Below are 13059 nucleotides of genomic sequence, written 5' to 3' on the forward strand. Positions count from 1 at the left end.
TCCAGACTTCTGTGAACTGGAGGCTGGATAGAGTATTAAAAGAAGAGGCATGAAAAAGAGCATAGCTGGGAACTAGAAAGGAAATGCTGTCATTTATTCAGTGTATCTAATGAATTATGCATTTTCTTAATTCAGTGTCACGTTTAGTACTTTACTTTTAGGACCATCCGCTTTAATGAATTTTGGGGTGACCTGGTAGCAACTAGGTTCCTACTAAGTGGCAACAAAGTAATTGTGAAATCTGTGTGCTTGTCTTCTGATTTTGTATAGGTTTCAGTTTTACTTAAGACATCTTTTCTTACCAAACTGACTGGGATTTCTGAGGATTGCTCATTAAATGCTTTCATCAGACAAGCTGAGAGAATGAAAAACTTGCATAATCTCGTCTTTATGTATCTTCTAACTTAACATAGTTTCATTCCTTATTTCTGAATTTCCACTTAAAATTATAATAATCCTCTTTACTAATCTCTTCCCTGTTTGACTTTCTGTGAGCTATAGGAGTCTCCAAAACTTGAGGAAAAGTTCTGTATTTTATTCTGGAAGAGCAAAGGCTTTTTTCATTATTTCTCTGGTATATCTAAAGCTTTTGGAGAAAAATACAAGTGATGTCATGTTTCTCTGAAGAACAGTTGATATAAATCAACAACAGGTTCCAGTGCTTTGAGATGTGAATTTATGCTGTTAAGCTGAGACTGGGTTTCAAAAGTTCTGGTACCTAAATCCAAAAATAAAAAATGGGGGCAACAAAGCAAACAACAACCTTGGATGTTTGTAATACATGTTCATTGCTATTATCAGAAGTGAAGATGAGCTTCAGCAGCAAATGTTGATAAAGTGGAAAGTTAAGTTTACACTTACACAACTGCTTCTGTTTCTTGATTTCAGATGGTTTTTGATATGCTGGTACTTCAGAAGCACAATACAGAAATGACAACTGCAGCAGGTGAAGCATTCTACACATTAGTGTGTTTGCATCAGGTATGGTATTCAGATACACCCTGAAAAGAAGTCATTTGTTAAAGGAGAGTGGTTATTACTTGTGCACGTCATAAATCATGGAATCATTTGGCTTGAAAGGGGGCATCCTCAGGAGGTCTGCCTATTTTAGCTGCAGGTCTTTGCATTTGTCCTTGCTGAGCCTGAGTGTCTTTAAATGTCAGTCCTGCCCTTGAATGCACTGACTGCACTTGCCAGTTTGGTTTCATCCCCAGACTGGAGAAGAGTGTATTTCCCCTCCTTCTCCAGGTCACTGACTAAAATATTTAACAGGACAAGGTCCAGATGAGAGCTCTCACCCATTAAGACAATAAAATCCTACCTTGGTTGCAAGGGTGCAGTACACAGCTGCTGAAGACCTGCTTACCTTAGGTATCCACTGCACTTGTCTTAGCCATAGATGTAAGTCATTTTGTCTAAGAAGACAGGTTGGTAAAGCATGATTTACCTGGGTAAATCCACAGTAGATGTTCTCAGAACCACAGAATATGCTGAGTTGGAAGGGGACCATGAGGATCCATGAGGATCATCGAGTCCAACTCCTCACCCTGCACAGGACCATCTCAAGGAATCACACCATGTGCCTGAGTGCATTGTCCAAACACTTCTTGAACTCTGTCAGGCTGGTGCTGTGACCATTCCCTGGGGAGACTGTTCCAGTGCCCAACCACCCTCTGGGTGAAGAACCTTTTCCTAATACCCAACATAAACTTCCCCTGACACAACTTCAGGCCACTCCCTTGGATCTTTTGACTTTCACATGCCCAGAAATAACTTCCAGGAGTACTTGCTTCATGATTTTCTTAGTCATTTGAAGATGATAGACAGCAGCCAGTAATGAATGACATGAGCCAGCTTTCCGATCCCTTGGATAGATTGTCAGGTCTTATGAGCTTGCCTGCATCAAGATTTCTCAAGAGATCCCTGGGTTGATCCTCTTTGCTATGCATAGTTCCTCTCCTCCTTGGACTCTGTCTCTAGTCACAAAGGTCTGGTAAAACCTGTCAGTGAAGACCAAGGCAAAAGAAAGCATTGATTATTTCAGCCTTACCTCTTGTCTACTATCATTAAATCATCTATTCCATTCAGCAATAGAATGCATATTTTCCCTGTTCCTTCTTTTACTCTTAAAGTACTGATAGAAGCTGCTTTTTTTGTCTTTGCTGTCCTTTGCTAAATTCAGCTTTAGCTGAACTTTATTTTTCTGTCTTTGTTCTTGTCTGGACAGTGTTTCTGCTGTCCTCCTTTCTAGCTCATCCTGCTTCTATTTCCTGCATGTGTTGCCCTTGTGCTGGAGTTCAGTCATTAAGTCCCTGCTTAGCTGAATCAGTGGCCTTATTGTTTTCCTCTGTATCCATTCTTGTGCTTGCAAGAGGTTGTCCTTAGGACCTGTCACCTCTCTTGAGCTCTTTTTGTCTTCAGAGCTCACTCCCACAGGATCCCACCTACCAGTCTTGAAGAAGGTGACATCTGGTCTCATGAGGTCCAGGTCCTGTACTTGGCTGCCCTCTTTCCTCGCTTTCCTGGGAATCTTTAACTCCACTATTTAATGATAACTGAAAGGCTGGCATTAATTACCACATCCATGACCAGCTCATACTAGCTGTGAATAGCAGATGCAAAGTCACACCCCTGGGTAGCCCATCTGGTATGTGAGCAAATGTCAGGGGGATAATCTCTTGTAAGTCTGATCTGGAAACTTCCTCAAGTTGCTTTAAGATGACTAAAAGCCCTGTTCTGGGGATTTGTAACAAGATCTCACCCCAAAAGATGTCCTCTTTACTGCTTCTCCTCTGATCATGATTCCTAAGCACTCAACTAGATTGCTGCCCAGTCTGTAGAAAAGCATTTTTCATTTGAGCTGCCTTTTCACAGAAGTGTCAATCTTCTGTCATCTTCTGCCCTGAAGAGCTCTAACCAGCTTCCGCCTGTCCCTTGGAACACTCCAGTCATGCCACCTGTCCCACCACATATCAGTGCCTGCAGTAATGTTGCAGCTCTGAACCTGCATGTGAAGCTCTAGCTCCTTCTGTTTCCAAAGTTGAACACACTTCTACACAGGCATTTCAGACTGGTCTCCTTTCAGCCTGTTTCATCCTTTGAGGTGCACTTTTAAACCCATCACATTTGTGTTCTTAATGCTCTCAGTCTCTGTTTCTTTACTCATCTGCAAGTTGTTACCACCATCCCTCAGCAAGCCCCTGGAAGCCCTTCCTGCCGGCTTGGCAAGCCTTTGGCAAAGACCTTGCTAAGCCACTTTGTCCTATGGATCCTTGCTCTTGTTAGCAGCCCTTATCCCTCAAAGAGGGACTCATGAACATGTAAAAGAAAAGGACCCTGTGATACCACCCACAGGTGACAAATTCTTATTGTGTCTACCCTGACCCAACCCTTCATGGGTAGAATGGAGGGAACTGCTGTTCTGACTCCTGTGTCCTTCGCATGCGCTCCCAGAGCTCAGTCCCTTTGGACTTGCTTCAGGTGTTTCTTTGGGTTTTTTTCTGTCTAAAATAAGCATGAGAATAAGTAGGATACTCTTAGAAAGGAATCTAAGCTCTCTGTCCCAGGGAAGGAACCCTAGAAAAGGGAGAACCTGTGGGAGGAGATGATTGGCATGGAATATGGGACAGGCATCAAGAAAAAACAGTCCAGTCTGCAGGAATAAGCCTATGCTAAGGAAGAGCCAGAAGGCTCTTTGCCTTAAAATTCTCAACTTAGTCTGCACTGCAAAGCATTGTGCCTTGCTTTGAAGACTTCTTTAGCCTTAGAAAGTACTCACCCTGGTTGAAGGATTTTATCTGGTTTAGAGGTAGGTAAAAGGCTGTGAGGACAGGTGAAGAGGCACTGATGGTTTTCTGTCACAGCCTTTATTCTGGATCGTGTTCTGATGAGAGAAGTTGTATATATTGTATCTCTCTCTTTTTTTTTTAATGTTTGTTTAACAGGCTGAATATTCAGAGTTAGTTGAAACATTGCTATCAACTCAACAAGATCCAGTAATTTACCAGCGGTTAGCAGATGCCTTCAACAAGCTTACTGCAAGCAGCACTCCTCCTACACTGGACCGTAAGCAGAAGATGGCCTTCTTAAAGAGTTTAGAAGAATTTATGGCAAATGTTGGTGGACTTCTCTGTGTAAAATAAACAACAAAACTCTATGCCTAATTTAGACCCTTTCTGCAAAATGCACTGAGAAATGCTGAATGCTGACTAAATCTTGTACCTGTCTCTGGGTTCTTTGCAGCCATCTCAGATTCTAGAGAGCCTGGAAGTTTGAACATAACACCACGGAATAGGAGAGGTCAACTTTGAATCAGCTTCTGCTATTATGTGTTAGCTGCAATCTGTCATACTTGGGTGTGGAAGAGAATGAACAGAAAATCTGAATTGAGTTTTTTTCCATTTATGTGCAAACAGATATGGGCACAATGAAATAAATGCAGTGCCTTTCCCCCTGCGCTGGTTTAAAATATGAGTGGTCATGTAAACATACAGATTTCTTTTCTACCCAAAATCATGTTAGAGTGTGGAGCAGATACATATAAAGCTCTAAACAGTTTAGCTGATTTTAAGCTTTATTTTTCCTCTCTTAAAGTTTGAGTTTGTGTTCCAACGGGGAAGAAAAACCAAATGGTATTTTAACTTGTGTTTAGTTCTGTTTTTCTACATCAACCTGACATTGCAGGTTTAATGCAATGCAGGTTTTTACATTATGTTCTGCTGCCTAAAGTTCAGAGAAAAAAAAAAAAAGATGTATATTTTTGTTCCCCGAAAATGAACTTTAGGAACTGTAGCCATTTCATTGCCTTAATTTAAAAGAAAAAAAAAGAAGCTCATATACTTTAGGTAAGAACTTTAAGGCAAAATTTGACTCTTGAGAGTTGGTTTAGGATGTTGGCACTGAGCTGCTGTGTACCTGTTGCAGCCCTTCATGTTGACGTGTTGTTTTGGAATGAGTGTCTAATGCAAGGTTCATGTGTAGTTTTACTTTCAGTATCTGTCTTGATTCTCACCTGGGTTGCATGCAACTGCAATGTGTTTCTACACTGAACTGTTTGCTGAAGCAATAACAACCCAAAAGGTGCGAATTACTGGCAAACTTTGTAAAGTTGGGCATTAGCTAAAACAATTATGCTAGCACAGGGGCATCAAACCCTTTTACTCAAGCATGTCTGTTTGACTCCAGTGGGGAAGGGTAATTGGGAGGTCTCTGCTGTAGGAGATTTTTGTTTTTTGCTGAATCTAGTCCCACTTCTGCAGAGCTCTCCCAGCTGCTCTGCTCTTGCTTGGTTTTTCATATCAGCACTTTAGCTTTTATCATAGCAGCATATAGTGCCCTGATTATATAGAACCAACAAGGGAGAGCAGCACATGAATATGAAAGCAAGGCCTGCTTTGTCTCCTGTCATGAGCCAGAGGAAACTGAAGCAAACACAAATGCTGCATGTCTAGTAAAATTATTTTTGTGTGAATACACAGAGGCAGAAGTAGGCCCTTCTGTTTAAGATCTCTGCTAGATTATGCTGTTAAATATTTCCCATGTGTTTTTACAGTTTATATAAAAAGTCTGGTATACACTTTTATATGGCTACATACAGCTTCATATAGTGTTTGCAATTCTGTGACATTCTTCAGCTATTCATCTCAAAATTAGTCACAATAGCCAGAATCTCACAACAGACACAAATCTCTAATGCTGTGCTATAAGTGATCTAAGGTTTGTTGGGTTTTTTGTTTGTTTGATTGATTTTTTTTGTTTGTTTGTTTTTTGGCAGTGTTTTGTTTTTTCGTTTTCTGTGGGGGTTTTTTTGGAGGGCGGTGGGGTTTTTTTTGGTAAGTTAAATCCGTAAGTGTCTCAAGCATGGATCCACAAGGCCAAAAATACCATCTCTTTATTACACTTTTCTCTTTTAATTTATGTGAAAACTGGGCAAGGGCAGATTTACACATTACAAAGTGACCATAAAACTTCTTAGATAATAGTGTACCTTCCCAGATAGTATTTTATTTCTAAGATAACTTGCATAGCATTTTAGAACAGGAGAATTGCTCTCAATTTTTTCTTTAAATTCTAGTGCTTTTCTTTAAAGGATTTATTGACTGTGCACTTGCACAAAATACAATGATCCTGGCAGATCACTCTGTTTCAAACTGTTGTGATGGCTGAGTTTTTATTTTTAAATTGGGGTTTGCTGTTTTTGAAACTGCTTTTGGGGTTTTTTTGAGTTTATACATTGGATGGGGCAGAAGTTCTGAAACCTTATTTTTTTCAGATGAAGGGCACTGAAGCCTGGGAACATCAGCAGCAGTAGGAGCTGCTGGTTTGTTATGATGTGCCTGATGTCAGGTATCTAGACTGAAGTCTTCAAAGAGATCATAGCAAATATTCCATGTTTTGGGTCTGACTGAGTAACTGATACACTCAGTCATCCTTTCTTTTATAACTAGCTCTGTCACTATTGTTTTATTAATCCTAAAACTGGCTCACTATTTAAAAATATTTATTAACTTTAAAGGGTTGAAATCTCTTGCATATTGTGATGAACGGGAGCACAAATTGAGTTTGTATTCTGGGCAAAGTAATGTGCATACCCATTATTTTTCTTTTCAGGCCCATTGTGTTGTAACAAGCAGAAACACACAGCATTTCTGAGTATCAAGACTTTAGCTAAAGTATGAACACCCACTTTCAAAGACTAGTTTTAAAGGTGGTTTAAAAATTTCCTTTGCCCTTTGTTTAAAAATAATATTATATGTTAAAGGAAAACTGTCCTAGTAAGTGTTTGGGGTTTTTTTTGTAATTTCCTGCTTTATGTTACACTTGCCTGTTTTTTAATTTTCCTTTCATTCTCATATATTTAACAGAGATCTTTCCATGCCATTTTATGTTTCTTTTAATGCTAAGATGTCTCTGCTTAGTGACATCCATGAAATGGTTGCAAAGGTTTCTGGAAATAAGTCCTGTTCATTCATACTCTTCCTGGTGACTGCTTCTATCCGAGCTATTTGACTTCTGTATCCTTTCTGTACCAAAAAAAATAGAAAAAAAGAATTTTCTGTGATCATCTACACATTCAGTTGCTATAAATCAGGGTGTGAAAGCACATTGAGGTCCACCGGAACGACTCAGACTGTTTGTAGTGAACACGGAGAGATGACTCAACATAAGTGTCCTGAAAGTTCCATAGCATCATTGCATTAATTTTCCATTCACTGTGGAGAGTGAATAATGGTTCTAAAAATGCACCTGTTTTTTGAAGGAAGAAAAAAGGCAATTCAAACCAAGTTATAAATGCTGCATGATACAATTGTAACAAATATATTTGTCTAGACTTTCCTTGCTGAAACAGACTATTGGACCAGTGTTTTCATTCTGAGACTAGCTTCTTTTCCATTTTGCCAGCTCCTTCCCCACTGTAATAGTTAGTTCTAATGCTGGCATAATAATTTTGTTCAACCTATAGTTTTGAACACTGACAAGCATCAAGTTCAATCATAAAATTGAAGACCTTGTTAAAAGCACAGATACACAGCGACAGGAGAAGGGGACTGGATGCATGAAACTTCCACTTTCCATGTACATTTATGCCTTAATTAGCTTCACTGAATTACCACCAGAATCTGCTACTTTTTGCCCAGAGGTTTGTGTTTCACCATTTAATGGTAAAGGGCTCACCTTTTTTCTCAGGAATGAGAAACTTGTTTTCTCAGCATGTCCCAATGCTACTAGTTGAAAGAGAGGGGTTTGAATTGGAGTCATCGCTTTCATAGTGAGAAGAGCTCACTAAAGCCCCAGTGTTTACCTGGGCAAATCCCTTTATATCTAAGCCATGTAGTTCTAGAAAATAAGCTTGTTCAGAGCAGTCAGTTGTCCATTTAAAATCTAGTTCTTTAAAAGGGAAAGCAAATTCTAATTTGTGGTCTGTAAAACTATTAAAAAATACAAATTTGCAGCATTTTGCTTGTAAAACATTTCAAGCAATTTCAGGTTTGGTTAAGTGATTACATAAGAAGGGGTGGGTTTTTTTAAAAAGTAGCTTGATGAATATAAGCGCAGGAGTAGGAGCCAGGCTCCTCTAATTTTGTAATGTTTATCCACAGGATCCTCTGTGGCCATTGGCAAGTCACTCGAACTGTGTTATTGTTAAAATAGCATTAACACCTACCTACCTCACAGGGATGTTGTGAGGATTAGCTTATGCCTATAAAATGCTTTGAGGATCTGAGACGCTATGTAAATATTATATACTTTAATTTTAGTTTTGTGAGGTGTAAGATTTACTGTAATGAAAACAGAAGATTTTCATAATGGTAAAGCCCCGTAGAGGCAGCAGTGGTGCAGTATTCCCAGGACTGATCTACTGCAGTACAGTAATGCTTGCTGTGAAATTGTCATTATTTCAATTACAGCCAATTGAAATGGCAGCTTCTTCTTATATAAGGTGAGATTCCCCACCAGTGTGCCTCAGTTCTGATCTTCAAAGAGAGAGGACAGTTACTGGTTATTCAGGCTTTGGTGCCTCTGCTTGTGACAAGTGCTGCTTGTGGTGGTAGGGTTTTGTTTGGTTTACGTTTGGTTTTCTTTACATTTTTCTGCAAGGAACAAATACCACACATTTCTCCCATGTCTGTTCCAGTCACTAAGTATAACCAAAGCCTAATGATAACAATTAAAATTTAAAGAGCCAGCCCTGTTCCCCTGCCCCTCATAAATTTACATTTGAGTAGCTTGTGCTCTGTTTTCAGTAAATTAGATTAATGTTTTCTAGTACTGATGATGAAACAAATCATGAAGTGTGTTTTGCTCTACAGCCTCAAATTCTCAGCTATCTTATAGAGCCCTTTTTTCAGTATGAGATTTCTTGGGGCCCTAGAAACTAAGATACCTCTGGCTTTCCCTTCTCTTCAGTGAATTAAAATTGATTCTGATTTTTCATTTCTTCCCATTCCCTACCCTGCTTTTCCTGTCCTTTTAAGCTGCTGTTAAGCAGATTTGGAAGGCCCTTCCAACCTCAGAGGAAGATACTACTACCCATGTAATTTTCCAATCTGTTACAGCTTGATACTTGAAATTGATAAAAACCTCTCTAATAGTATTCACCACGCATTTCAATCCCCATTAAACCATTCTGGAATTTTCAATTAGGAAAAAAAATACCTATATTATTTGTTTTCTTTACGCAAAATAAGAAACCTCCATGCAGTGAACATGCAGTTTTAAGGCAATAAATGCTAGGACTGCTGTTGGTCAAGTGTGTAAATATTTTAAATGTGTCATTCAATACTGTGTTGAGTTTATATATTAAAAACACAGGGATTGAAGTGCTAGTTGATTTCAAGTATTGTTTTATCTGTACAGTTGAAGATATGAAGTTGCATAGAAGTATTTCACGTTTTATTGCAATAAGACTTGGGAAATGGCTGTGTAATCAAGCCTTATCATGACTGAATTTTCAATTTTGAAATGATCACTTTGTGTATTTTTAAGATCCATAAGCAGGAACAGGATAAAATTGTTTTCCACTAAAGACTTTTTTATTTTGTTTTGGCCACGTGTGATTTGTGTGTATTCTTGTTTAATATTTTTCTAAAATCTCACCTGTGTTGAATCCCTCAAAAAGCATTTGTTATACTTCCTTACAGTGGAAACATAAATAGCAACATTATGAAACCTTAGGCCACACCTTTTGCTCTTTGGCTACAGTGAAGGCACAGTAATTAGGTTAAAAGTTGATGGAGTAACTTTAATTTACATCAGCACTTACGGCATGAGTTTGTCCATCAACAGAAAGTGTGATTAAGGGTGCCACAGCAGTATCTCACACTGGACTGCAATTACCAGAAATAATATATAATCAGATGAATCTTTTCCCCCATCTTCCAAAAGAAGTTTTAAGAGTGACTTTTCTGGTCACTATTACTGGTGGCATTTGTCTACTCAAAAGGAATACTGATTTCTGGGTCTTTAATTTGTGTGTGTGTGTATTTAATTTAAACAGTTTTTATGATGGTATCTGGCACAGAAATGTTCTCCAAGCTCATAATCTGTTCCTATGTAAGGAGCTTCTAACAACAGCATGTTACTTCATGGATATCAGAAAAGTTCAGTTACAGGCAGCAGTTCCTAATGTGCAATTACATTTAAATAAACTACAGCTATTTTCTAGTGTCCCCCTCTTACTTCCATGCACTCACATCATTTAGATAAGGAAAAACAAAAAAGCTTCACAAATCCTGAAAGTAAAACTACGCAACAACTGTGGTAGTGACAGCTTGCTATATATCTTGGCTGTATGTATCACTAGAATTTTACTGGTTTCAAAAGATTATGCAGTTACATATTTATATTAGCATGGTTTCGTTCAGTGAATATTTTGGAGAGGGACAGAAACATTTAAGGTAATTTTGAAGAAATTCCTGAATGCAATTGCTAAGACTAACAGCAGCGTATCCAAGAGTCTTTCATGTAGAAAATGGAACTATTCTGCTTTACCTTAAATATGAGTTCTGGAATAAACTTGAATGATTTGGGTACAAAGCCTTTATTCACACTTGTTTGTCTAAGTATACACAAACCCCATCAATTTTGCCTTTTTGAAACATTGGCTTTAGTTGTGAGTGATGGAATTGGTGGTGGATTTTTTCATTCAGTGATTTGCCATGTCTTACAAGCAGAGAGGTACAAAAGCGCAACCCTCCAAGTGGAATTTGTCTGGACAGCCAACCAAGGAGCAGGTTGTACATGAACTAGAAGAGGGAAGGAGAACGAGAAGAAAGTGATAACTTTGCAATCTTATCCAGAGAAAGAAAAACAGATCAATCTGAAAGTGTAATTACATCATGTTTAACATGACATCTTGAAAGGGATTAGTAAAAGCCTGCCATTTTATCAGCAAGTTTGTTGGGGGAAAGAGTACTGTTTTGGAATTCTGAAATGAAATGTGATACTATCCTTGTAATTTTGTTAATTAAATAATAAATTCCTCTTTATTTTGGAAAACATTCCAGACAAATCTATATATCCAAAGAGAACAAAGAAGCTACCCACTGTGACGGATACATAATTCATTACTAGTTTTTCTGCTGCCTATATTTGAATCTTGTGGAAGAGCTGTTTTCACTTTAACATCTATTAGATGGTATCGGATTTGATTTTCCTGACATGCTGTTGCCTTTACAAGTTAGAGTAAAGCGAAGATGTGGGTGTGATGTACTTCCCTTTTTCTTCCTCTCTCTGTCTGGCCTACTGTTAATGGTTGTAAAGACAAATATGTTTGATTTGCTTTAAGTTACTGTTTTGGATGCTGCAGTTTAGGTTTGTGGCATCTTCAAACTGCTTGCCATCTCTGTGTTCGGTGTTCCCTGAATGAAAGTCATAGCTAGACTCCAACACAAGTATTGATTTGAAAGCTTCACTGGTTTAATAAGCTGTCAGGACATTTGCTTTAGTTTTTGAACTGCACCAATACTACTAGTGGTCTTTTGTTCATTGAAGTGATTGTTGTAACTCACAAAAAAAAAAAAGCAAACCCCAAAGCCAAAAGCCCACCACCACACTGTGGAATCTCTAGGAAGATCACTGATGTCCTCACAAGATCAACACTACTTTGGGGAAGGCTTATATTCTTCTGCCACTTTAAGGAAAGACTGTTCTTCTGAAGTACTTTTTGCCTGCTTTTAGGCTGTTATGCACTTTCATGATTTCTTAACAAACTACTGTTAAAATGTACTGTAAACATGGATTTTGATAAGCGCACATGTATTTAAACAATTCACTCAGCCTCAGGAAAGCTGGAAAAATTGGATACCTGTTTTGTATCTTGGTTAAAATGTTTGTTACCTGCATCTCTTAAGATGGCCAGATAATGTCTAGATCCTGCGAGTGTAACTATTTAAGATACCAGTATAGTCTGTAAAAGGAGGACAGTGTAATTTTGCTTTAGGGACAGAGAAAAGGGTGTCCTTCTCTTATTTTTCTTAGAGGTATATATATAGTCTGAATTGGAGTTTCAAAAGCAGAAAGCAGTAATAAACCCCATTTACTGTTCAGGAAAAGAAATGTTTTCTTTCGTAACACTATCTGATTTCTATTTTCTTCCTTCTCCTTAAAGAGCGTGTGTGAAATAAGTGCAGAGGTATGTGTAGGAAAAACTGTAAAAGCTGCTGCTGTACATGTTTGCTACTTGACTGCATTTTCTGTTCCACTTTAATTTTACTGGTTTTGCTAAATATATTTTATATATTTTCCTTCCTGCTTCTTGTGATGGCAGAGTGATTACATCTTTGGGGTGGGGGGAAAGCAAAAACAACCATGACAAGGCTTTGGGGCCAGACAATGCCATGATGGTTGGATGTTATCATGCATCTCAGGACATTTTTAGAGAGAACTGTGTAAATCAGAAGCCTTGGTAAAATCTGTGGGGATGTGAAAATGTACAGAAGTATAGATACTGGTAATTCTGTTGAAGGGTTGGGTGTTTGGTTTTTTTTTTCAAATACTTGTAAAGTCTGTTTGAAATGCCAATACCACTAGGTGGTATTAAGTGACTAGTGGTCACTTATGTAGAGCATTTTCTGTCTGAAAGCTGTGGCCCTCTATGGATCCTGAATTACTTCCAAGGAATGCACAAAGCCTGGCAAAATAGAAAGAAGTCACAGGGATCCTGTATCACTGTCATGTTGTTAAGATTTCTGTCTCCATAGAAAAAGACTTGGGACTCCATGAACTACTTAAAGCTTACTTCTGTACTTGAATTCATAGAGTGACTGCAAGCTTTGAAGAGGCTGACTGGCAGTCTGTCCAGCCATTGTGCCACAGGGTCTTGGGAAGCTGTGGTGCAGCTGGCCCACACAGGTACCCCATGGGGCCCCAACACACATTTGATTCTCCATCTGTAGGGGGAACAGCTTGGGAGTGAAAGTAAATGTGCAGCAAGCTTTGCTTAGAAAGAGGAGGTGTTGCAGGTTGTTTTCTAATTAGAATATTTTCACTTTTCTGTTTTCCATCATCATTAATAACTAGAAATTACCCTTGTATGGTTGTAAAGCATTTGCTGCCTTC

At 38.5% G+C, this 13059-nt stretch overlaps 1 protein-coding gene across 1 annotated transcript in view; it reads left to right on the forward strand.

Moving 5' to 3' along the window:
- Positions 1-12245, forward strand: part of XPO4 (exportin 4) — an 80477-nt gene extending 68232 nt beyond the window's left edge. Inside the window, exons 22-23 of the mRNA XM_071434092.1 lie at positions 889-981; positions 3945-12245. Coding sequence (XP_071290193.1) covers positions 889-981; positions 3945-4142 — 291 coding nt within the window. The 3' untranslated portion in view covers positions 4143-12245. The remainder of the gene's footprint in view (positions 1-888; positions 982-3944) is intronic.
- Positions 12246-13059: the final 814 nt, after the last annotated feature.

Source organism: Agelaius tricolor, unplaced genomic scaffold (assembly GCF_023055355.1).
Source record: "Agelaius tricolor isolate 1412-34295 unplaced genomic scaffold, bAgeTri1.0.p SCAF_9, whole genome shotgun sequence".
In the NCBI taxonomy this organism is placed as follows: Eukaryota; Metazoa; Chordata; class Aves; order Passeriformes; family Icteridae; genus Agelaius; species Agelaius tricolor.